Source organism: Cryptomeria japonica, chromosome 2, assembly GCF_030272615.1.
Source record: "Cryptomeria japonica chromosome 2, Sugi_1.0, whole genome shotgun sequence".
Taxonomy (NCBI): domain Eukaryota; kingdom Viridiplantae; phylum Streptophyta; class Pinopsida; order Cupressales; family Cupressaceae; genus Cryptomeria; species Cryptomeria japonica.
The window spans coordinates 651,792,667-651,818,489 of record NC_081406.1 but is presented as its reverse complement, the minus strand read 5'-3'; the positions used below and the strand labels follow the sequence as shown (position 1 = coordinate 651,818,489).

The 25,823-nt window shown below is 37.5% G+C and overlaps 2 protein-coding genes across 5 annotated transcripts in view; one reads left to right on the top strand and one right to left on the bottom strand.

Annotated features, from left to right (window-relative positions):
- Positions 1-622: 622 nt before the first annotated feature.
- LOC131869695 (uncharacterized) lies at positions 623-1,141 on the bottom strand. The gene has a single exon (XM_059215757.1). It carries the CDS (start codon positions 1,139-1,141, stop codon positions 623-625), a length of 519 nt encoding a protein of 172 aa, XP_059071740.1.
- A 1,309-nt stretch (positions 1,142-2,450) lies between these two features.
- Positions 2,451-25,823, top strand: part of LOC131038391 (aldehyde dehydrogenase family 7 member B4) — a 116,438-nt gene continuing 93,065 nt past the window's right edge. For 2 of the 4 annotated variants that reach the window (XM_057970812.2, XM_059216807.1), the window contains exons 1-5: positions 2,451-2,604; positions 2,950-3,028; positions 3,395-3,625; positions 6,296-6,382; positions 12,812-12,943. In XM_057970812.2, the coding sequence (XP_057826795.2) occupies positions 3,485-3,625; positions 6,296-6,382; positions 12,812-12,943 (360 nt within the window). In that variant the 5' untranslated portion in view covers positions 2,451-2,604; positions 2,950-3,028; positions 3,395-3,484. Of the gene's footprint in view, positions 2,605-2,635; positions 2,834-2,949; positions 3,157-3,394; positions 3,626-6,295; positions 6,383-12,811; positions 12,944-25,823 lie in introns of those variants that run through there. The other 2 variants (XM_059216806.1, XM_057970811.2) reach the window with 2 other exon arrangements.

The following is a 25,823-nucleotide window of genomic DNA, read 5'->3' as shown; positions in this document are numbered from 1 at the left end:
TTGCCAGAACATTATCATTTGGTAGTAGTTGCTTAAGTTACTTTCTGTTGTGAGTTCTGATTAAGTATTAGTTCATTATGTTTTTGTACATTTATTTCATAGAGTTTCCTTTCCCGCAGTAAGATAGAATGGTTGCAATGTGAACTTAGTGCACATACCATGCTGGCCCGTTTCAATTTTACGTCCCTGGTCGATAAATTAAATGAGCCTTTGCTACAGGAAAGCTAGTTGTTCCGTAAGGATGTCCAATCTCTGAATTGAGTTTTTATCACCTAGTTGCCATTCCGGTTGTAAGGACCAACAATTACCATGGTGTCTACATCAACATTCTTGCAATATTTGTGCATGGTCTTCAAAAAGCATTCACCTAGAAGGGTTTCCATTATCTGCACAAACAACTCATCTCCATGTTTGAAAATACCCTTGAGCCATTTTGCAGTTACATTGCCTACAAATGCTAGCTGTTGCTTGGACATGTAGAGCATAAAAGTGGCTTACATCCTCACCGACACCTTGACATCAATAGCTCCACCTAGACAAAACAAAAATGTGTCCAAACACCTATAAATAATACAAGCATCACCTTTCCTTCATTCTCGACCTTGCTAAGTAATAATTACAATCAATTGCAATGTTGTACACCCCCGTCCACCTCATGCATCGTGAGATCTCTTAAATCCTCCACATGAATTTCATCCTCTTCTGCAAATGATGTCACCCACTTTGAAGTACATGTTGAAACTGCATGCACCAAATAATTCCCCTCCTTTCGCACATGTGAAATGCAATAATTATTAAACAACTTTAAATCATTTGCAATAGTGAAAATGAATTTGTTGAGATGCCAAGCTTGGGCCTCCCCTTTAATAATTGCATTGATAATTATTCGAGAGTCACCTTCTAGGTGAAAATTTTGAATTCCCAATTTTAAACCCCAACGAATAGCCAGGATAGCCGCTTTAGCCTCAGCCTCATTGTTCGTACCCACTGATAATTTTTGGGCACCCATCACTAGATTCCCCAACCAATCTCTTATTACAATACCAACCTCCGAAACTCTTGGATTTCCCTTTGAAGCTCCATCAAGTTTTCTTTGTACCACCCTTGTTAAGGGGTCATCTATTTCACTGCAGATCTCCATAGCTCCACCAGATTGATCTGACAAGGTCCATGCACGACCCCCAAACTTTGTAGAACCTTGAGGTAAGTCACTCTGCCTTATTTAAGTGACTTTTATATTGGAAATTTAGTAGCTTTAAATACTGATATTTTTAGTAGCTCTAAAACTCTAATATTTTTAATAGCCCTAAAACCCTTATATTTTAAGATTTAATTTTTGTTTATCTAATATATTGTTCAACGATATTTGCAGGGAGATTGGTTTTGGTTTGTCAAATTATATGTGGTGGGGTGTAGCCCCTCCCACCAGGTGCTATTCATTTAAGGATGAACCCTTCCAACCCACCACATTTTAAATGTCATTGAGGATGAGGGATATGGAACACATTATTAAATTGATTGAAAATTTAGTTACTGTATCTTTATTTACCGATGTCACATTTTTTCGCTAAATTCATTTCATATTTGAGATGGATGACTTGATTTGGATGATGGATGGTCGTCATTTTTCCTTAAGCTTGCAAAACAATTCAAATATCTTGCTTGTGCATTTTTCTCTCCTGCTATCAATTGCTCACGATATTAATGCAATTGTATGTGTCATGTATAGTGCATGGTGTATCTCGCCCTTTAGTTCATATGCGGCCACCATTTTTAATGTTGTGCATTGTCCTTTGTTGAATTGATGGAAAGTAGAGAGTACAACTTTCAATGAGGCACAAAAACTTAATCTAGTATCGGTCCTTTTCAACTTAATTTGCATTGTAATCAAATCACCTACCATAAACAGTCTAGTAGTCCACAAGTTGTGGTCTTCTTGATCAATAAATTAATTGTGGTTTTTCACTATTGATCTATTCATCCCTACCTCTTTTAACACTGTTTTTTTCCCAAACTGCAAACTAAGAAAGGTGGTGGTACTAAATTTTTATATTATATTTTATTTTTTTTTAATTATTTTACATTTGTATTATCCAAGTTTAAACGTGGACAAAAAGGAAAGAAAATAAACAAATTGACATTGCGATAGATTCTTTTATTATTAATTCATTCTAATAATCTTTTTAGTAGTTTTAGTAAATCTAATAATTTATTCATTCTTATAAATATTATATATTTCAAAATTTGACATCTTTAATACATTTTATATGATCCTTTTTTTTTAACATATAAATATACTAATTAATTACACTGAAATAGACATCGACCATGCTGGATGACACGCGGAAAGAGTATACAGAAACTCTAAAAACTTCCCAAAACGATAAAACAAAACCAGAATAATAGATTGCACGTTATCCTACGAAATAGCAGGACATAATGGAGTGTTACAATTTCAATTATATAAGCCAACGTGGACACCAACAGAAGATTATCTGCGTTACGCCTTTCGCTGTCTTTCTTTCTTGCAAGAATATTTCATCTATATCCCATCTACGAGGCAGAGTAGTTCGTACGTTTGAATCAGAATATACTATTGATTAGGTAAGGCAGGCGCAAACAAATCCGCGCATCAATCAGTAACAAATATTCCCTCACAAAATCGAAAATTTCTTTCCCATCCAAATAATTCTCCTAATGCACAAGGATAATCTCTGTTAAGATTATGTTTTGTTGAAACAAATCTTACAATATTATTTGTAGCTCACAATAATGAAGTGATATTTGCATTGTTTTATTACTAGTACTGGCTGCAATCTTGATTCCGACGGTGGTAATTTTAAATTTTCTCCCGTTATTTTTTAATTTCTCTAAATCACAAAGATGTTTAAAAACTTTAAACCATATACTCAACATTTGTTATAGTTTATGCTCTTTTTTCATGTTCAGCGGTAAAAGCTTGGGAGGAAAACCATTATAAGCAATTCGTGGCACGGGCAATCGTGTGGAACAATAGTTGACGATATTTGTAAGTTTTACTCGAACTGTTTTTTTTTTTTAACCATATCAGCATTTCTTATATGAGTCATTAGATTAGCAATAGTATCATTACCCATGGCGAACTAATTCTTAAGAATTTACAAGCTCAATATAAAGGCACGTTTATCTTTTTTCCTTTAATTTATTTAATGTTTGAACATTTATTAAAGATCATTTCTCTTTAAAATTCAACTTTTGCAATATGGGACTGGAATTGCCGCAATCATAGGGAAATTAGTTAGTCTAGTTACAAGCAAATTCTTGGCTATTTTTAATCAAAATCCCAAAATTTTGCTGTGAACCTAGAAATTTGGGTATTCTGGTAGCAATCTCAATCTTATTAATATGCGTGTAGGGCAAAGCTAAAAGGCTATTGCTGTAAAGAGGTGGTGCCTACATAGTTTTACATCTTTGCTGAGGATCCTTCTCTATCGGCTCGTGCACTATGGCAGCGGCCTTTGCAAGAAGAGAGTATGACTTCTTGAACGAGCTAGGGTTACAGCCCCATAATCTGGGGTGTAACGGAAATGGTGTGTGGAAAGGAAATGGAAATACTGTTACATCGGTTAATCCTGCTAATAACCAGGTACGGCCTTTCCATTTCATTCTTACAATTCTTTTCTGTACAGTGGTGCTAATATAGAATACCATTTTCTTTTTTGTGTGGATTAACTTTCCACTCAGATATTACAAATGTTTGTAAGAATCATTAAGATTGTAGGCAACTTATGTGGTATGAATGAAAGAAAGATTTTAATAATGTCCAGGAGACCAAGTAGTCTATAGGACCAAGAGTAGCAATAAAAGGAACAATATGTAGACCCGACTTGGGGAAACAAGGGTCCCATGAAAGTCCTAAATAGTTTTTAAGCCCTTTCTGATTGTCAGATCTTCTATTGGAGAACTTGATCAAAAGTCTTGCTCTCAAGTTTTTGTACTTGATCTAGTGTTGTTGTAAGCCGAGTATTCCATGATGTAGTACGATTCTGTTATCACCATTACCTTGTTGAAAAAGAAACAAGTTCTTATTTCTCACCCCTTCTTAAGTATTGTCCTGAGCTAGTCCTTACTGTGCAATCAACATTTTTTCTTCCACTTAAATCTTGTTAGTATGTAAGCTTTTTCCCATGGCCCCTTTGGGTGTCAAATTCTTTGATATAGTAATTTTTCTTAAGTCAATTTTCTTTATCCACATGGTAGTCCTGAATACTTTGTAATTTCCTCATTAGTGTTTGGGCACTCTTACATATTAATGCCCCATTTATTCATCGAGTTGACATTCTGTTTCATCCAGCTGCTACGAAACCCGGGGACGCGTCCCCTACCTGAAAACCCCCGTCCCAGTCCCGGGGACGTTTCGGGGACTTGGGGACGGCCAGGGGACGTCCCCCCCCCCCCCCCAAATTGTCAAAATTTTGAGGGGACGTCCCCGAAACGGGGGGACGGCTTCCCTAGCTGTGGGGGACGTCCGTACGTCCCGGGGACGGATTGGGGACGTCCCAGCCGTCCCGGGGACGGCCAGACGTCCCCCACATCTAGGGCTAGGGAAAAATATTAAAATAAAAAATGTCGTATTTTCAATTTTTTTTAATGATGTTTTTTGCGTAATTGAGGGAGTGAAATATCTCATGAAGGGTTTTTTGCCAATAGAAAAATAACACCCGATGCCTATATAAAATAATAAAAGTATTTTTGGCCTCGCCCCTTGACCCCGCAAGGGGCGATGCCCCTTGACCCCAAGTTGGGGGCGCTGCCCCCAAACCCCCGTCGAAAAATATAGGGGGGAACTGCGCTGATGGAAGTAGTGAAAATTTAACCTCTGAGTCTGATTAGGCTCCATTATGTATTTTATTTCTTTAATATCTATTATGATATGCATATTCACAATGTGAATGAATTGAAATTCTGAATTATGAGTGCATATTGAGTATTGAGTCTATTGATAATGTTGTATGTTCGATGTTTGCATTCTAAAATGTTTTCATAGTATCATACACATGCTATATCCATGTTTTCATATGAATATAATGTATAGATGCATGCTTTATCCATGTTTTCATATGAACATTTAGAATTTTCCTATATATTTTAAATTTTCCCTATTTTTTATACAGCCGTCCCCTTTGCCGTCCCCCCCGTCCCCAAATTTGGGAAAAAAATTTGCCGTCCCAGAAACTCGTCCCCCCGTCCCCCCGTCCCCCCGTCCCGGAAACTTGGGGTAACATAGTCCAGCTGTTCTTCCTTTTGTTTAGTTCTTCCTTTATAACCAGTCTGGGCTAATGATGGCTTTCCATATTTGAGCCTTTTTGGTTAGTTTAACATCCGGGTCATCGCTGATGCTTCCATTGGGCAGAAATCAAACTTAAGAGGTGCTTGGTTTTGGGTCTCGATTTTGTTATATTTTCAAGTTGTCACTCTTAATTCTGCTTTTCAGTTTTATTTTATGTGCTGGGACCCCTCGGTTCCTTGTCACAGTTCCCATGCTATCTTGCTATTCAAATATCATGTCGAGGGTCTTGGGGTACTTCTGTCCAAGCCACCATTCTATATCTTTATCTAGGAGCTTAGGATTCTTCTTGTCTTAACCGTGTTATATCTTGTGGGTGGTGTAATTGTAGATTGTTGATAAATTATAAAAAATTCTGAGCTCTTTTTTTAAGTTGACGCGTTTAGTTAAGCTTTTCACTTCCTTATAGTTTTCTTAGATACAGTTCTGTGACTTATGCCCTTGTATGTGTTTTATAAGCATCTGCAGCAAGTCGCAAAGTAAAAACCTTCTATCACTTTTATGTATTTTCTGGTTATATTTGTTTTGTATAATGTGAGCAGGTTTGGTTGATTTTTGAATATTTTGGTGCAGTTTAGCTATGTTGACGGTGATGGGTATTCTGGCATGACTATGGCTCAATAATTTAAATCAAAATTAACTTCAAATGCTTGATTTCTACTGTCACGTGTGTGTGATATCTGTTTGGAGCAGAATATATTGAGCTACATAGACCTCTACTTCTGATGTGACTAGTTTCCCATTCTAGCTGCAGATAGGATTTAGCAAAGTCGTTCCATATCTATTCTGCAAAGTCAGTAGGTTTTTGGACGTTTGTCCAACTCTAATGTAACTTGACAAAGATGTGAAAAATGTATAGAAGTTTCAGTCATTGAGTTTGTAAAAGAGGTAATATATAAATCAGCCGGTAAAATCAGATATCTGCATAGTTGTACTGATTTCTAATTTTCTCATTGCTTGCAAGGGCAGCCGATAGCAACAGTAGTTGAAGCTTCTATTGAAGACTATGAGGATAGCATTAAAGCTTGTGGAGAAGCTAGTAAAATGTGGATGCAGGTAAGAGATCTTTCTCAAGTTTAATTACAAAATCTTACTGTATTTACTGACTCATCTTGTGAGATACGATTAAGAAAAGTTTGTTTATCGTTAATATTGTCTTCCAAACAATTTCTTTCATAAATTGATAAAAGCTCTATAGTCATTTTCTTAAAAAAATAGTTTATGAATGAATATTTTGGCATCAAGAGATATAAAATTATAACCACATCAGCAAATCCCAAGTAAAGGATAATTTGTCTGCAATACAAAATAGGATCCTCACGATTGGAACTTTTCAGTATAGTTTAGAAAATATGATTGTACTGGAAGGGATGTCCTGGAAATCTCTTTGAAAGCATGGTGCTCCAAAACAAAAACAGGGGTATCCTTTGCACAGATGAGACTGAAAGGCAGGGCACATAGAAAGAAATGGGCCAGTAATTTGAACTTCCAAAAAATTCTAAGTGGCGATCTCCACAAGGCTGCCATTGTAGAAGAAATCAAACCTGGGAAAATCATAACCCTAGTTTTACTAAGGTTGGTCACAAAACTTAGAAAGGGCATCGACCTGTCTCTGTAATAGGGAAATATGGGAGAGCGAGAGAGGAGGACCACATCATCTGCATAGGGAAATATAGCTGTTAAAACATGGATGGGGAAAGCAATCATCATCCACATGAATATGCTCTCAAAGAAAATCCTTTAGCTCACCAATGTAGATACCGAATAGGGAACAACATTCAACATGGTAAGTATGGAACCCTCTGTGTAAACAGAAGCCAAATGATGTTGCTACTATTGAAGATGAACCAGTGCTACTTGATATGTCTTCATTTTGAAGTTCCTTTTTTCCTGTTTTTTATTGTCTTCATAACCAATACGGTCGTTGATAAGTACTGTAAAAATTTGTTTAATCTGCAATTATCTACCAAAACTTGAAGTTCAGGATTTTGATGTTAAAATGAAAATTGTACTTATGGAGTTGGATATTGAAGTGAATTCTCCTGTTTAAGAACCATCCGATAAGTCTCTGTCACTTATTGCTATCTTGTTGTTAAGAAATTATGGTCAACCTAGTAGATTCAGATTTCCTATCTACAATATTGTACAGCTATTTTAATGTTTGATATAATTTATTTTGTTTATTAGAAGCGTCATGTGTCAAATTTTTTTATTTATATTTCTGTAATTCATCTCAAATACAAATGCAAATCATGTTGCATAAAATAGAACTCTTCACAGGTGCTGCGTCTGACATATACCACTTTCTAATTCAGTTCAATAAAGACCTACTTCTAAGGACTTCTTTTGGGTTTTTGGTCCCGTGTCTCTCTCCTTTTGGAGGTGAGAGTTTCAACTTTCCTAGCAGAATCATGATTGGGCCTTTCCTTCACTTTTGGAAATCACTTAGAATCTTAGACCCAGACATGAAGATCTTGCTTTGGCCATTAGTACCTCTAGTAGGCTTCAACTAACCCAAATAACTTGAGCTTGAAATGTGACTTGAAGTTCAGTTTGGAGTTGGCCAGTGTTAAAAATATTGTAGCTAAAAGTTGGTCTGGATAAGAGATGAAAACATACCTCAGAAAATATCTTTGCATAAAGTTTTCAAGGGTCTTTAAAGTGAACATATAGGATCTCTGCCTGCTATCTTCTTCTGATTGCTGTTCTTAGGAGGTTCTTTGTCCCCAGATTCCAATGATGTGACTACTCCATTTTCTCGCAGCAAATTGTCTTCTTCTATTCCTCCAACATTTTCATCATCCTAATCCTTCCAAGTGCTGGTGTCAAAAACTGGATTTTATATGTAGCCTACAATCTGAATTTTCATCAATTGTTACATACAATGAAAATGAGCTTACTTATATAGGCAAGGCTATATGGATATGTGAGCACACAAACATGACATGTGGCTCAATAAGAAACAAGGGTAGGTAGGAAATAGGTGTGGGTAGGTAGGAGAAACAATATAATATCCCACATGAGGTGGATCACCCACCTAATGTGGAGTGTAACAACAAGATCACACCATAAAAGGTGGAAATTCTCCTACACACACTATCCCAATGTGGCACAAACACCCAAGTGTCTCATACCCAAACTACTATGAAATGAATGTACCTAAGTAAACATAAGTAAGGTGTAATAATATCCAAGATGAATAATTATTTACACCAACACCCCCCCTTAAGTGCAACTTAGGGAAATGCATTTAAGTCTACAATGCAACTAAGCAATGCAAGATGGGTCCCGGCTACGAGGCCATGTTAGGTACCCATGTACAAATGCAAATGCATGAAAACCAATGCAAGGAAATCTCTCACAAAGCGGGGAAAGAGAGAAAAACCCAATGGGAAAAAACCCTCCCCCAAAAGAGAGATGAAAACTAGATACAAAGAACTTTCATAGAAGTATGTGAAGGACAAAACCCCATGCGAGGAAAAAGTCCCCCCCATATGAGAGAAGAAGAAGAGAGACTAGGAAGCCCCCCCTCAATCTGGAATCTGCACCAATGATAGAAGCTCAAAGATGAATGAAGAAACTGCTCCATGAACGTCGAACAACATTCCTCCCCTTAGGAAGAAACAAAACCAAAGATGTATCCAAAAAGTCTCCCCAACCATGAAGGGAAGATGAAGCAAAAATACTCATGATGAAAGGAACTCTGAAAACTACTCAAGTGTCCCCATGTTGATGCTGAAAGGTACCCCCTCCAAAGGTGGTAAACTGTGCCACACTGCTGAAAAGGGCACTCCAAGATCTAGTGGATATGAATATAGAACAATGTCCAAAGACTCATATGTCTCCTCAAAAGATAAAGAGACCTCCTCCAAGTGTTGTACAAAAGTATCCACAATCATGTCAACCTCTAAAGATTGATCATGTAGAGAATGCACAAGAGGGTTAGAGTGATCCCTTGCAACAATCAAAGAAGGATCATCTTCATCAAAGAGAAGATGAATGTCATCAATGGTGTCTCCCAAATCTGCAATGTAGGAGTCCACAAACAAATTTGCAATGTCTGTCAAGTAGGCATCCCAATCAACTGAAGCTGGAAGACATGAAATATCCCGCTGCACTGAATCATAAGAAGGCAAAACTGTCGCACTAGCTGCATCATCAGGTGCAATAGGTGGTGTGATATCAATAGAAGGAGATGAAATGCAAGGCTCAAGAACGGGGTCACATTTGAGAATCCCCAAGTTCAAATGCCCAAAGTTCTCCTCAAAATCTGAATCATCAACATAGGAAGAATCAACCTTATCAATAGGACCAAAATCTGAAAAAGAGTACAACCGAGATGCATGATCAACCACCCCAGTCGCAATGATAGCTCCACTCTCCAAGTCTGTAATGAGAACTGAATCAGGTGTGAACTCCACAGTTTTCCTAGTTGCCCCATGTGTGATTTGATAGATGGAAAGAAGATTATTTGTCAAGTGGGGTACACACAACACATCATTGAAGGAGTTATCCCCAATGGCAATAGATCCTTTCCCAATCACATCCATGTATGTAATGATTGCCCATCAAAATCTGCAGCATGTGGCAAGGCTCAAATGTAGAAAACATAGACTGCGAAGATGCCATATGATGAGAAGCCCCTGAATCTAGAAGCCATCTCCTTGAATCATGACTTGTAGTAGCACAAAGAGCTTGTCCCTTTCCTTTATCTGTCCCAAAAGAGTGATCCTTTCCTTTATCCTTGGAAGAAGAAGCCGATGTAGACATTCTAGAAGGTAGGTTGATTCTATTCTTCTCAAGAAGATTCTTCAACTCATCAATATCCTTCTTATAACAATGATGTTCATCATGTCCTGACTTCTTGCAATATCCACAAAAAAGATTGTCCTTATATGATTTCCTCTTAGGTGAGAATGGTGAATCACCTTGTTGTGGAGAGGAAAATTGTGCTCCATCTTGTTGTGGTTTAGACTTAGGTTGCTTTTGATTCTTGCCTTTTCCTTGATTACTTTGATTCCCTTTGTTAGCCACCAAAGCTTGTGACTTTGAAGATTTGAGAATCCCCATCGTGGTCAACTTAGATTGCTCAAGTATAACATCTCCGTGAATGAATCAAATGAGGGAGAAGTGTATGAGGAACCTTGAGCTAACCTATGGGTGTGAAAGCTAGATACAAAGGTTGCATACTTTGAAGGAAGCTTGTCCAACAAGTTATAAACCAATTGAGCATGCTTTTTGTCAATTCCACAATCCTTTAGCTTTGCTCTTAGCTAAGTTGCTTTTGTGACATAATCTTGGATTGTATCAAAATCCTTGGGATCCAAAGTTGTGAGTTCACTATCAAGCTTGTAGCCCTTAATCTCATTAACTTGACCATACAATTTCTTAAAAATATCCCAAGCCTCTTTAATTGTTGTACACTTATCAATGTGAAAAATGAGGTCATCTGATACATACTTTCTAAGAGTTCCAAGTGCCATAGCATTCTTAGTAAGCCATTCAATTTGAGCATTAGGATCAGCCTTAGGATCAGGTGGTGCTGTAATAGTTTCATTTACATAATGAATGAGTCTTTTTTCCATTAGTTTACTCCATGCCTTAATCTTCCATGATGCATAATTATAAGGAGTTAAAAGTGGAAATTTAGGAGAACCCATAGCACCAAAATAAAAAAAACACAAGATAGAGAGAGGCACAATCACACAAGACACCCCCCCAAAATACTCAATCAAGAAACCCCCCCCAAAATGGTGATTTTGGCACTTTATACTTAGTGCATATACAATGGGCCACTTGCAAAACAAGGCAAAGTGGACTTCTGATTTCAACTTACAACTTCTCAAAATGAGATCTAAGAGACTTCAACAAATACTGCTAGTGATCTAAACTGAGATCCAAGCAAAATGCAAGTTCCAAATATGCCAAAAATGGTCAAATACTGAAAGTACAATTTCTACTTAAAATCACTGCAAACAAATGGCAGATTATGAAAATAGATGAAAAAATATGCACTTTAAAAAAAACGGCACCTGAAAAGGAGTCCATATGAGCCCAAACGAAGCCTCCAAAGTTGTAAAAATTGGGATTTCATGATTTCCGAAAAACCTGTATCCAAAAATCAGAAAACTCCTGCACCACTATACAGATCACGAAATTCTATCCCAAAACAAAAAAAATTGCTCGAAAAAATGAGTCTGGATGAGTGAGATATTGCTATTTGAAAAATGCCTGCAAAATTATAATTTCTGAAAAATTTCTGCCGCAGCGTCAAACTTCAAATGCCTCTAGATTTGGCCTCCGAAGTCCAATTTGGATGAAACAAAAGGCAAAACTGACTTTCTTGGACCTCTTCAATCCAATGGTGACCTCAGATTTGACCCATCAAGCTTCAATAATAACCTGCAATAGAAAACTCCAAAATACACAACCCCAAATAACATCAAATTTCTCTCAATTAGCAAACCAATGACACTCCAATGGCTCTGATACCATGTGAGATTTTGCCAAGATCTAGGGCTCAATGAAAAATACAATAGAGAGACAAAATATTGATAGGAATAAACTGTATTCTATCAAGAGAAAATACTGATCAACTGAATCATCAATCGTTACATACAATGAAAATGAGCCTGCTTATATAGGCAAGGCTATATGGATATGTGAGCACACAAACATGACATGTGGCTCAATAAGAAACAAGGGTAGGTAGGAAATAGGTGTGGGTAGGTAGGAGAAACAATATAATATCCCACATGAGGTGGATCACCCACTGAATGTGGAGTGTAACAACAAGATCACACCATAAAATGTGGAAATTCTCCTACACACACTATCCCAATGTGGCACAAACACCCAAGTGTGTCATATACAAACTACTATGAAATGCATGTACCTAAGTAAACTTAAGTAAGGTGTAATAATATCCAAGATGAATAATTATTTACACCAACATAGAGCTAACTGATCTATAATTTTTTTTGCATGTACATTTTAGTTTTTGCATATTTCATCATTTTTGGTCAAGAGTTTACTGAATGTCATTTGAAGAATGTGTCCATGGTTCTTAATTGCACTTATTCAATAATTACTTTTTTAGAAACGATCTTGTTATTTTACAAATTTTAAATTTTTCTTTTTTGTTCTTTCAAACATATCAAGAATCTTGAGGGTCTAAACTTTTGTTCGTATCCTTAGTTTTTTTCACAAACATATTATTTCATATTATAAATCTTATTTTGTAGATAAGTAAATCTAAATTTGTTAAGATTGTTTTTGTTAAAATGTAAAATTGATGTACCACTCAGATTTGTCATTTCCAGCAACATGTAGCTAAGATGTTCCCAACTGTTGAAAGCCATGAACATTTTTATGCTCCCTCAAATATGTACTTTTTCTTAACTTCTGCATTCTAAGTTTGAAAATAAGTTCATTTTTAATATTTTGGGGGTCTTCTTCCTCAACTATGTATATATTTGTATGCAGACTCCTGCTCCAAAGAGAGGTGAAATTGTAAGACAAATTGGGGAAGCTTTGCGGTCAAAATTAGAGCTCCTTGGTAGACTTGTGTCATTGGAGATGGGTAAAATACTTCCAGAGGGCATAGGGGAGGTTCAAGTATGGACATTCAATCTTATTTTTGAGTTGTTTATAATCATGGGATGAAGCTCATTATTTTCATATTTAATAGCTTTTGTATTTTTTTTTCAGTGGCAACATGGTGTACATTTTGTATTTCTGGATACTAGTTTATGTATTGAACATTTCATTTAATAGTTAATACCAAATTCAATATCCTAAGAAGATGATTAGTTGAAATAAAATCCATCCAATTAAGTTTTATTTGAATTTATGCTTGCCCTGTTTCACAAGTAAAGATAAAATAAATATTGTTTGAATGGTTATTGTTTGTGCACTTTGAGTTGAAAAACCAGATACCAAAATAGTCATCTTAAATAGAATTCAAATCCTGTATCATTGCATACTTGGTTACTCATGCAAAATCCTCATGCCAGCTGCAAGTGGCTGACGTAAATCATATGCAAATCTTGCAGGCCCAAGAATCTACCTATTCTAGATTTGTCCTGGATTATTCCTTGATTCTAGATAACTGGTATCAGAGTAGTTTGCTCTTTGTTTGTATGCCTCGGTTCATAAGGTGAGGGTATATGAAGTTCAGTGTCAGGACATGTGAACCATTAGATTACCTTGTCATTTTGAATCTTCTTAGATGGCAGACAATGCAAGGACGTTAGGACCTTTCCCAAAAGTAGAGTACTAACATGAAGGATCAGTTTGCTGAAAGTCTCTTTAACAAGCCATGCCTACGTCTAAACTGTCTATAGCAATCAAACCTTTTTGAGGAACATCACCTATCGCATGTTACAAGTTAATTTGTTCAAGGGACTGGAATAATTTATTGGTCAGCAAAAAGATCACATTGCAATTTTAAGGATTTCCTACCTGTCAAAAACCTATGTTATTGGGTTCAACAATTATTCTCCTGTATCCGTCTGGGTTTGGTATGGGTCCACTGCAGATACAGCTTTGGTCCATCACAGAGAACCCAGTCTGGCAGAAATGCGATTTTGGTAGGGATAGGAAGATTTTATCCACTTTGATTGGTGACAGCTACAATGCTCCATCTGTGACATATATAATACAGATACTCCATCTATGAGAGATATTAGATATATCATACATTATTAAATAGAAATATTTTAATATAAATATAACATAATATATAATTCATATATAGAATATTTTATATATATATATATATATATATAATAATTAAATGTATTATTATAATTAATACATATAATGTATTATTATAATTAATATATATAATAAAATGCATTAATTATAGTAATACATTTAACTACTACTATAATGTATTATTGTTGTACCCATACCCATAACCAAGGGAAAAAAAATGCTGTACTAGTGTACCAGCACTGGCATCCCATACCAGCACCTGTACCCGAATTGGCAACATAGTAAAAAACAAGTGGGAATTGGAGAAACTCCAAATTTTCAAAGTGAATAATTCATAATCGAACTGAGGAAATTCAATGAACATGCCAAATTTTGTAGATGATTGTCATGTCCCCATCTTTGAACTAGAAAACAACAAACAGGTTGTATATTTTTTGTAAAGTAGTACACATTGAGGAGATCATCTTATTCCCATAAGGATTAAGACAAGTAAGAGATTGATATATTATCCTTCCAGTAAAGCATAAAGACTTGCAAGCATCCAAATTCTCATGATGATGACCTTGTTAAACAAATATCCTGCTCATACAAGATCATAACCATACATTGATCAAATACAATCAACATAACCAATATAGATGCATAATCACCAAGTCAACATGGAGAGAATACATATTGAAGCAGTGACTATACGGTTGAGGTCAATCTCTCTTCATCTAAAGATTATATATATATATATATATAATATCCATTCCTCATTACCTCTGCCAGCAGAGGAAGTATCGAAGAAGATCAGAGCGTGACTTAAAACTATGCAATACTCATTTTCAATCTGAATGGATATAACAACAGTAGCATGATGATAATCAGAACAATATCCTTATCAGCATATCGATCCAATATCTTTTGACCAGATCGAGTTATCATATTGATGCATGAGCAGGATCGACAAAGATGAAATAAAGTAACTAAGTAAGAATTTATCTATGTGCCAAATACTCAAGGCTGATAAGCATCCGATCGGAATGAATATAGCATCATTAGAATTGACGATGGATAGAGACTATTAAACTTTGAGGATATGTTGGGCAGATTGGTGAGTGGTAAACAGTCAGACCAAGACATATCCATGTGAAGAGATTAATGACATTGATAATAATCGATAAACAAGGGATTTCTTAAAACTTGTTAATGACAACAAAGACAGCGATGATAATATGTGTGACGTCAAAGGTCAAAGGAATTATATTTCTCTTAAATCCCATAGCCAATGATAATATGCGATTATCATAAAGGAACAAACAGTAGCGATTTGGAGGAAATTAACAATAAGTTATGAAAAGGTGTGATTAAAGATAGACAAGGCAACGATTTAAGGGGCAATAATCAACGATTGCCAAGAGACAAGAGACGTGTCTCTTGGAGCATTCTTTCCCACCATATATAAAGACATCCCATCTATTTGGAAAAGCATCGAATATAGTATTGTTTATTTCTTATATCCATTTATGGATCTGCTCAAATTGAGCATTTGCCATTTGGCATTTATAGGTTGCAAGGATATATGAATATGGAACTTAGAAACTTATTTACTTTTAATTCCTTAATTGGATCTGCTTTGGTGAGCATTGATCCACTTGGCTTACCAACTGCCAGCACATAAGTTTAAATTAGAGACAACATTATTGATTGCAAGGGAGCAAAAGGGCGGCCTATACCACGTGGGAGGAATACCATCTGCTCTGACATAGATATCAGAATTATAGTAGGGGAATTTCAATAGAAAATTCAGATTTATTAGTATTAAGCTTGTCAAAGTGCTTTGTGGCCCCCATACAATAATTATTCAGATTCTTATAATAAAAGAATCCTAAAACAGTGTGTGCAGCAATTAGAAAAGGTTTTGTAGATTTCACCATTATTGTTGTGTTTTTAGCAGCAGCTCCACTAAAGGGAATGGGACCCACTTGGAAGACTTTGGAATATTGGTTGTGGTTTTTATTTCAGCATCACCTAAGCATTGCAGATTATTGATTATGATTTGAACAATCAGCATTACCAAAAGGTCAATGATGGTCTAATAGGAGTCAACAACATGTTGAAGATTGAAGATTTTTGTTTGGGAAAATTATTTGTGTTTTTTACCCATTCTCCACTAATTGTTAGTTTTAGCAATCAGATTGACAGTAAGAAACAGAAAACATGAAATACACACATAGCACAAACCCAGCAAGAAATGTCTCAGATCAGATTGAACAATAACACAGTGGCAGATTCCAACTTCACTCGTCTTAGGGCACACATCAACTATAGCAAAACTTATCTAAATCTGGAAGACAGAGTGTATATGCAGGTCACTGTCAATCTGAGACAGAATTCAGCAGCCTTGACATACTTCACAAGCCCTTGAACAAGTTCGGAAGCCCAGGATGGTATTTGCTCAGCCTTAGGTAATGTTTGCTCAGCTTGGTATGCAAGTTCGCTCAACCTTGAGGATGATCGCCCAGCTTGAGAACTCCAATTCGCTGCCTTAGATGGATTTGCCAATGCAGATATAATTCGCTTGATGATGCTGCTATTAATCAGAGATAGTTTGCATATGAGAGGATAGATAATTCGCTTGTGTTGTGTCTTGTGATGTGTCTTGTGATCCTTGGTTACATTGCTTATATATGATATGATGCTCATCCTTATCCCTTGGTCGGCTTTGCATATTTTGGCGCCAAGATATAATTTTGATTCACAAGTTACATATGGGTCAGGACCCATCTACAAGATACATATCAACGAGTCTTACAAGTTACAAGTTAAATCAATCGCCCAAATAGGGCCTGCCCCAATTTGAGTTAACATACAGAGTAAGCTGCGAAAATGCTAAGGCTGACAGGCCAATTAGTATTTAGGTGTACTAGGTCGGCCCTAGAAGGGATCCGACCTAGCTACACATCAACACTAATTGTGAGATATCAATCGGATAAAAGCTGCAGTAAAACATGATCAACAACAAGAGTCAACACATGGTTTAGAGGGGATGTTGGGAAACTTATCAAGATAAGTACTTTCTTCCAAAAACTATTCTTAGCATTAAAGTTAAATATTATAGTAAAATGTCTTCAGAATTAATGAAATTATATTTGTAAATGTATTACAATTCTCACTTTAAGTTAGAAATGTTGTTTCAGGTCTAAATCAAGGTGAAACCCGAATGGGGACATTACAATGACCTAACATATGAATATTATCCTATGAGAAATTATGAAGACCAGTGCATAAAGAGGGAAAATTGTGTTGGGCACGGATGAGATTAGACAGTTGAAAATGACAACAATACTGTTTATAGGTTTCAAGTACCAATCGCTTTTGCATGTTTATATCCAGGTAAAAATGAACTTGTTGGAGGTCAAGACTCTTGAAGATGTTAACAAGTGTGTGATCATGATTGAGGAGAAATTCAAACATAAAGCCAAGAAAGAGAGTGTCTGTAATGCCCCCATCTTTACCCAAGAGAGTTAATTAACAATAAACAGTTTTGTGGTTAAAGGAGTAAAAAACCTTGAGCCTTGATAGCATTGATATCAATTAGTAAGAGGCATGATTTGTATAAGTTATGAAGGGATATGATGACTACACCAAGTGTGAAGGTATGAAGGCAGCGATATCATTGGATATTTTATTTCTTTTTATATCATTACTTTTTGGATCTGCTCTATAAGAGCAAGAGCCATTGTCCTCATCTGTTGCAAGTGTTGATTTTAGCGATCAGAATTGACACGACTCAGAAATAAAGAAATACACATACACAAGAACACCAAGATACCCTGGGAAAACCTCCCTCTTGGAGGTGAAAAACCCAACAACAATTCTCAGATCTTGATTAGGCAATAACCAATTGAATTTACAATGAGCTTCACACTTGAAGCTAACAGCAAACTAATCACAGTAATAATTCCAGCCTAGGGCACACTGTAATAGTGAACTTATCTGCCAATGTTACAGTCACAAGAATGAAGTTTGTTGCCCCTTAAATGGAATTTGCAGACCTCCAAAGGTGATCGCTGTGCTCCTGAGCAAGTTCGCTGTGCTACCACTGTGATACCAATAGGGTTCACTGATCTTTCAAATAGGATCGTTGTGTATTGATGATGTTCGCTGTCTTCTAGATACGTTCGCTGTCTTCTAGATATGTTCGCTGCTCACTGGATATGTTCGCTGTCTTCTAGATGAAATTCGCTGATCACTGGAGGTAGTTTGCTGCTTGATAACAGAGATAATATTTGCTGAATGTGTGTCTTAGCAATTGTATTAGCATTACATATATATGAGATTCTAGCCATCAGTTTGCCTTAGGTCAGCTAGGAGCCTAAATTACAATACAAAAATATAAGTTGTCGCCAAAACCAAATAACCCCACACGTTAGGCAAGATAGGGTAGGGTTAACAAAACGTACTAGGTGCAAGATAAACCCACAAGTTACATATGCATCATCCCTCAAATAGGGCCTGCCCTTAAGGTTCACAAGTTACATTGATATCTATTTGGGCCCAGCCCTAAACATTAATCAATTATATCAATACAATAAATTTTAAGGCCAAGGTCCACATTAAAATTAATTACGCTAGGGATTCGACCTAGCTTCATTTCAACAGCAAGTAATATCGTGCAGATGAGAGACGACACAAAGGGATTGCAAGTATTAAGATTGCATATTAGAAACAACATCCGTTATCAAGTTGCAAGCTTTCAAATATCGATCTGAAACAGCAACATATCGCTTCTAGCAATATCAATATATTTGCATAATCAAATTGATATATCAGATATAGCAAACCATTGCTGAAAGCAGTATAAATCTTTTGCATAAATATATCATTTATATCGGACATAGCATTTTCTCTTTATTGCTAGAAGTGATAAGTAATCTCATTCATATCATATTTCATATTTGTATATCAGATATTGCTATCAATTCTATATCATCTTGCATACAGTTATATCCTTATATAAGAAATAACAGTTGATATCTTGTGTAACTTTCACTACTTGGCTTAATTGCAATCATTCGATAGAGTGAGAAGGTGAAGCTAGGTAAAAGTCCCAACATTCTAAGTTACTCTACTAACGGGACATTCTAAGTAGGGTGGCTTCATCTGGCCAAACATGCTACTGATGCACATGTAGATCTTCCTCAAGCTAGTACTATCATAATCCCCAAAATTGATGATGATGAAAATAGATTGTATAAAAGATGTGATATATTTCATATTTTATTGAAAAGTATTACTAAACATGGTCTTCACTCTCTTTCCATACTTTGCCTTTGACTCCTTCCACTTGTTCCAATTCTCTATCACTCATAAATTGCTGTGGCTTTTCAACTAAAGCATCCTCTAATAGAATAAAACGGGAAGTGAATCAAATCTCAACTAATTTGAAGAATTCCTTCTTTGCAAAGGTTGGAAACAATGCCAATTAGGTGTGGCGTTTTGTTGACGTGTATTTTGTACACAATCATACACAGAATAAAATACCCATGGGTACCTTATCCTCTCTTGAATAAAGTCTCTGATTGCTGAAGATGTCGCAAAAAAGGATCAATCAGGGTGACTCCAATGTTCTTTTATGTAGGGTCTCTACGTGTGGATAAGCACCAGTGGTCGTTGTGAATGCTGTTTCATCAAGGGGCCTTACGTCCTCCAAGCTGTAGGAACAAGATTTCTCTAAACTAATAAGTTCTCAAAAAGATCAAAGGGTAGAGTTTGCAAGGGATAAATTCTAATCTAATCCTATGAATGACCTAATGTAGGCTAGACTTGGCAAGATTCTACCAATTTCAATATTGCCATGAAGTAACAACCCAACTGAAATTGATGCGATCTTCTAAGGTAACAAATGATTTTCCAATTCATCAAGGATCATGGACACTACCACAAAGGCACATATCCAAAGCTCAATGACGATTGAAGGTTTAAGCAATTCAAGTCTCTCCAGTTGACCACGCAAGGCGTTCCTACAATCAGTAAGAAGCTAGTGGTTTGGAACGTGAATCTCACCAAAGATCAAGCCCAACACTTAGTCCTTCAAACTTAAATACTACTTCGACTGAGAATGATTCAAGAAAGCAAACAACCATGAAGATAGCCACAAGAATTGCAATAAAACACCATAACTTCAATATTTTATTGATCTCAAAGCCAAAATAAACAACAATTGTTTGAAATTCTTTCTTCAAACTCAATCTTGCTACAAAATAACTTTCTTCTCTCCAAAAAGCTCTAATCTTCTAACTATTTCTTATTGCTCTATTTCTAATTACAAAATGAAAATGAATGAGGGTATATATAGCATCCTCAATTACAATGAACGGCCCAGATCAAAAGAAGATCAACGGCTGAGATTCTGACACCTAAACCCTAATTAGGGTTTTATTACAAAAGTTCCCTTTTTATTGAACAATATTAAATGCATAGCCAAATATTTAATTTGGCACAAAAATCTAGGAAACATAGACCAATGACAATTAAGGTGCCATGTCATCTATAACAACCTCTCTTCTAGAATCTTATTCCCTTTCCAATGCTCCTTTTTAGCATATGCAATGAATCTGGACACGATTCCCTCAATCTCAGCAATAGGAATCTCGAGAAGATTCCTCATCCGTTCTTCCAAGTGAATAATCTGATCAAAGGCCTTGAGAAGAGCTGCGTCCCATTCAGGTTCGAGTTCCTTGATTTTCTCAATCAGGAGCATAGTAGCAAACATTTGATCTCTTTGCTCATCTGAAATAACATTCTCATCTTTGCAAAAGATGACTTTGACCCTTTCTTCCAACTCTTGAAGATCCACATCTGTCTCAACTTCGATTCTTCTGCCAAGAATAGTACATAAAACCCCAAACACCTTGTCTTGGATTGGATGGATGACCTCCTCCACTTGATTGCATTTGGCGCTGGTATCCTCAAAAAGAACTCCCTTCATCTGGAGTAAAGTAGACCACTGGAGTAAATTTTGAGCTCCTCCATCCATTATCTTTTCTTGTGCTAAGGTCTTCCTTGATGTTTGCTTGATTACTTGAAGAACAGGAATGATAACATCTTTAGTATGAGCAAAGGCGGCTACTGTTATCATTAGGTTGTGGATGATCTCAAGGACCTGGATAGCCCGATGAATGGTCTGCATCATTCTTGTTGCAAACTCAACGGCAACTGTATGGGATTTGTCAATCCAAGAGCTCATAAGCTAGACCAAGCTCTTAACTCTCTCTGCCTCACCAACTGATTCAAGGGGAAGTGCTTGCACAGGAGATACCGCTGGATCCTGCCATCCCAAAGGCTGACTGAGGTGGCTAAAGTAGCCTCTCCAAGCACCAACCTCTCTCTTAAGTTTTCTATTCTTTTCCATTTCTCCTCTAAGCTTGTCTTTAAGTGCCTCAAATGAATCAGTTGCCTCATCCAATGCCTGCTCGGTGGTGAGTGGTCCAAGCTCAACGGTTTCTACATCATATTCTTCTGCAAGGATTTCACCCTCGTACTTGTCCACTGCCGGTGTAGCTATCTGCAACTTCCTGGACCCTATCTCATCTCTGATCATCTTGGACATTTTGGTGGCCTTCTTCTTTTCTGTTACTCCCTGAGGATTTCCGACAAGGCTATCCAAATCAATCACATTATCTTCGTCTTCGATCACAATCACCCTTGTTAGTCTCTCCTTCAACCAATCTGGAATGGCGGACCTTGTCTCTCTAACTTGTATTTCTTTAGGTAGTGGCTCTTCTTTCCGGAGAGGAGATGTCGCTTCATCGTCATTCTGGTCTTCATGTAGCTCATTGACTTGGGGAGATTGACTTGATGAACGTTGAGATGCTTGTCCTCCTTCATGTTTATCATTCTGAACCATTGATTCCATAGATTCCTCCACTTCAAGTGTCCTCTTCTCCTGTCGAGAAGATGTGCTGGATGAGCGATCTCGATTGGCCTCTTGCTTCTTCTTGGAAGATTCTCTTTTCTCAGGTCTTTCCTTCCTCTTCGCGCCTCTAGGATGAGGATTGCCTTCACTTACGCTTCTGGGGTGAGGATTGCCTTCGCTTGTGCATCTAGGATGAGGATGGCCCTCACTTGCGCTTGTTCCTCCTTCTGCCTTCCTTTCCTCCAAAGTAAAAGTCATAGATATGTTCTGCTCTCTCAACTTTTGATGTTGCACATCAACCCACCTGCGAGTACAGGACAAAACTGGGGCCATCAAAGCCTTTAAGTCCACAACCTCAGGTTCATTCCAATCTATCTTTACTGCCTTGTCTTCTCTATCATATGATGACTGGAGGTGCCTGCCACTGTCCTGAGCTTGATCGGCCACTCTGTAAACTTTGCATTTCCTGATGAAATCCAAAGGCAATCTGGAATGCATCTTTCTTTTCACTTCTAAATCATCTGAGAGATTCATCCAAAAGTCCTCTACCTGACATTCATGCTTGTATTTTCTACCAACTGTCTTTTCTATATATCCATAAGGATCAAAATTCTCCCTCAATGAAAAGAATGAAAATGAATATAAGGCCAACTCCCTTTCTGCATCATCTAAAGCTGGAACATTAGGACATACCTCAACTGAATTCCCTAGTATGATAGGTACAGGAATCCCATTTCCATGCCTGTGTCTGAATGCCTTCGCATAAGCTGCCAACTGCCTAGTCACCTCAAGTAGTACTATCCTGTCTGTCGGATATCTTGGCAACATATATGGAGGTGAAGGACACCCATGAACTCTAATATATGTAAACTTCTGGAATTGGATAAACCAAGCACCATACCTCTTTACAAGTTCTTGTGCCTCTTGAGATAGCCGATTGTGAATCCCGCCTTGCAGTGTCCTGGTGATGTTCATTATGAAGGTATCATTGACTAACTTGTAATTACTCCCAGGTGGATGATGCAAATGAACATAAGAGTCACAAACTCTGACCTCTCCAGGTCCTCTTCCAATCGCTCCTCTGTGAGGTAGTCTTGCATACTCAAAACTCCTGATCAAGGCATATATGATGTATGAGCTCATGTGGAATGACTTGGTAGCCTTCAGTCTTCTCAACTGCACGTCCAAGCAATGGCTAATAATTCTAGCCCAATGAATTGTTCCTTTTCCTTGAACTATCACTTGGATGAAGAAGAACATCCACTTCTCAAAATAGAAGGCTTGAGGAGCCCCTGTAACTCGATTGAGTAAGGTTATCAAATCTCTGTACTCCTCCTGGAAGTCGATCCTATGTGGTGTGTTGGGAATCTTGCTTAGGCGAGGACGACTTTTGAGTAACCAATTCTTGTTGATGATGCTCAAGCAAGTGTCTGGATCATCTTCGTACATGGATCTAGCTCCTTCCAAGCTTTTGTAAATCATATCTTTATGTTCTGGCAGATGGAGAGCTTCACTGATAGCCTCATCTGAAAGATAGGCCAAAGTGTTTCCTTCCTTGGACACGATTGATCTTGACTGTGGGTCATAATGGCGGGCACACTCGATCATCAGCTCATGGCACTGGACTGCTGGAAGGAAGCCGGCCGCCTTGATAATGCCACTTTCAATTATTCTCCTTGCGACAGGTGATGGCTTTCCAATGTAAGGGACCTCTCGAAACTTCTTCACACTGAAGTTTCCCAAGTTGGTATCTCCAATGTTGCTCCATTTTGACACGATCTTGGTCTCCATCTCTTCATTCCTTTGATCTTCCTTCATAAGGGCTGGACGACTGGTGGATGCTCCTGCCTTTGGGGTCGCGATCTTGACACCTCTCTTTGAGAACTAGCTCTAAAAAACGATGCAAAATTAAGAAATTCGCTAGGCAAAATGAAGATCGAAGTCTCCTAGCAAAGGCGCCTCTTTCATCAACTTCACCACCCTTTGGGTCTTCAACGCCTTGAAGGAAATTCGCTCCACCTCTAACAAAGTTCGCACTCCTTCTTGGATTGAAATTCGCACCTCCCCTTGGATCAAAATTCGCACTTCTCCTTGGATGTGATTTCGCTCCTATTGCTTCTCCAAATCGCATGTAAACAATGATTGAATGATGGATTAAAATGCCTCAAAGTACCTCCCATATATAGGCGCTTATGCTTTGCAATTGCCCATGGGCCGACTTGAAAAATAGGCGAAAATAAACAAAAATTAAATAAAGAGGAGGCCGACCTTTATTAAAATATTTAAAATAAAACCCCAAGCGCACTCCCTTCACTTAATTTAATAATTAATTAATTAAATGCCTTTGCAATTAAATTTCGATTTTTTTAAAAAGGCTAAAATCAATTATTAAATGCCCACGCGAACTCATTAAATGCCCATTCAATTAAAATATTTCACGTTTTTAGCAAATTTGGCATTTAATGCAATTCAAAAAATGTTGGCGCCTAAGCATGGGAGGAATAAGGGACATCTATCAACATCGCTCTGGTCCATGGGAGAGGGACAGGAGCGCTCCTTCATTTTTGGTCCTCCATCTTTCATTTTTTACGTTTGAAACTTCATCCTTGATGTTCGAAATGGCATTTTCGCTTGGAATCTTGAGTTTGATTCATGTGATCTTTGGAAGGGGCGAACCTTGGAACATTTTCGCCCTGGTCCCTTGGAGAGGGACAGGAGCGATTTTCACATTTAGCCTTGGTTCTTGTCTTTTCCAATCGCCAATTCATGCTGCAGGGCAATCGATGATCTTCCTTGTTTGCTTTATGCATGCCAAACTCGTTTCTTCAATACCAAATGAGCTCTTTCAAGGATATTCGCCCTGGTCCTTCAGTGAAGGACAAGAGCAATTTTTTGCTTTTGAGCTTAAAATTGTTGACTTTTGACATTAACTCCTTATTCATCGTTTTCCTAAAGACATTTTGGACTTTGCATGACTTCACCTTGACGTGGTTTTGGAAGGAAATGATTGATTCTATAGAAATCGCCCTGGTCCTCCAGTGAAGGACAGGAGCGATCTTTAATCCATGGCACAAATCCTTAATCATATCAATATCAAATCATCCTCAAGGCGTAAAATGTTGTTCCTTAATCCATCTGAGTCCTGCAAACGAAAGTAGCACTCCAAAATGTTAGGCAATAAGGCAAATTTGAAGATTTCGCTCTGGTCCCTGGGTGAGGGACAGGAGCGCCTTAGCCAATTCCATCAAGTTCTCGTGGTCTTTGCAACTTTGTTTTCCCTTGAAGCTTTTCAAATATCATCTTCATATTGTGCCTTGGCCTGGATTCGACCAAATTTGGAAGGGAAGACTTGTAAATGCATTTTTCGCCCTGGTCCCTGGGTGAGGGACAGGAGCGCCTTGGCCAAAATAGGCTCCACTTGTGTTTTGTAATCTTCCAAAATTATCTTCAATAGAGCGATTACGCCTTCCTTTACTCATCCCAAACGTAAAACTTGCTTCACCTTTGCCAAAAACTTGTCTTTTGAGAAAATCGCTCTGGTCCCTGGGAGAGGGACAGGAGCTTCCTTTGAAATTCGCCTTGGTCCCTGAGAGAGGGACAGGAGCGCCTTAGCCAATTTGGATCGATTTTCTCCATTGTGGTCCATTCAAGTTATATTCAATGAGCAAAACGTACTTTCCTTGATCTCTTCCAAATCGCGAAATCATTTAAATCTTGCAAGGATAAGGCAAACTTGGAATTCAAGCTCTGGTCCTTCAGTGAGGGACAAGAGCGATTTTGTCATTTTAGCATATTTCCTTGTTTGCCAATTACTCAAATTATATTCAATGGACAAAACATGCCCTCCTTGATCTCTTCCAATCAAAAAATTGTCTT

What these genes read in the sequence shown, in the direction of transcription:
- LOC131869695 (XM_059215757.1), bottom strand. Translation starts at nt 1,141, where the DNA reads ATGGAGATCTGCAGTGAAATAGATGACCCCTTAACAAGGGTGGTACAA.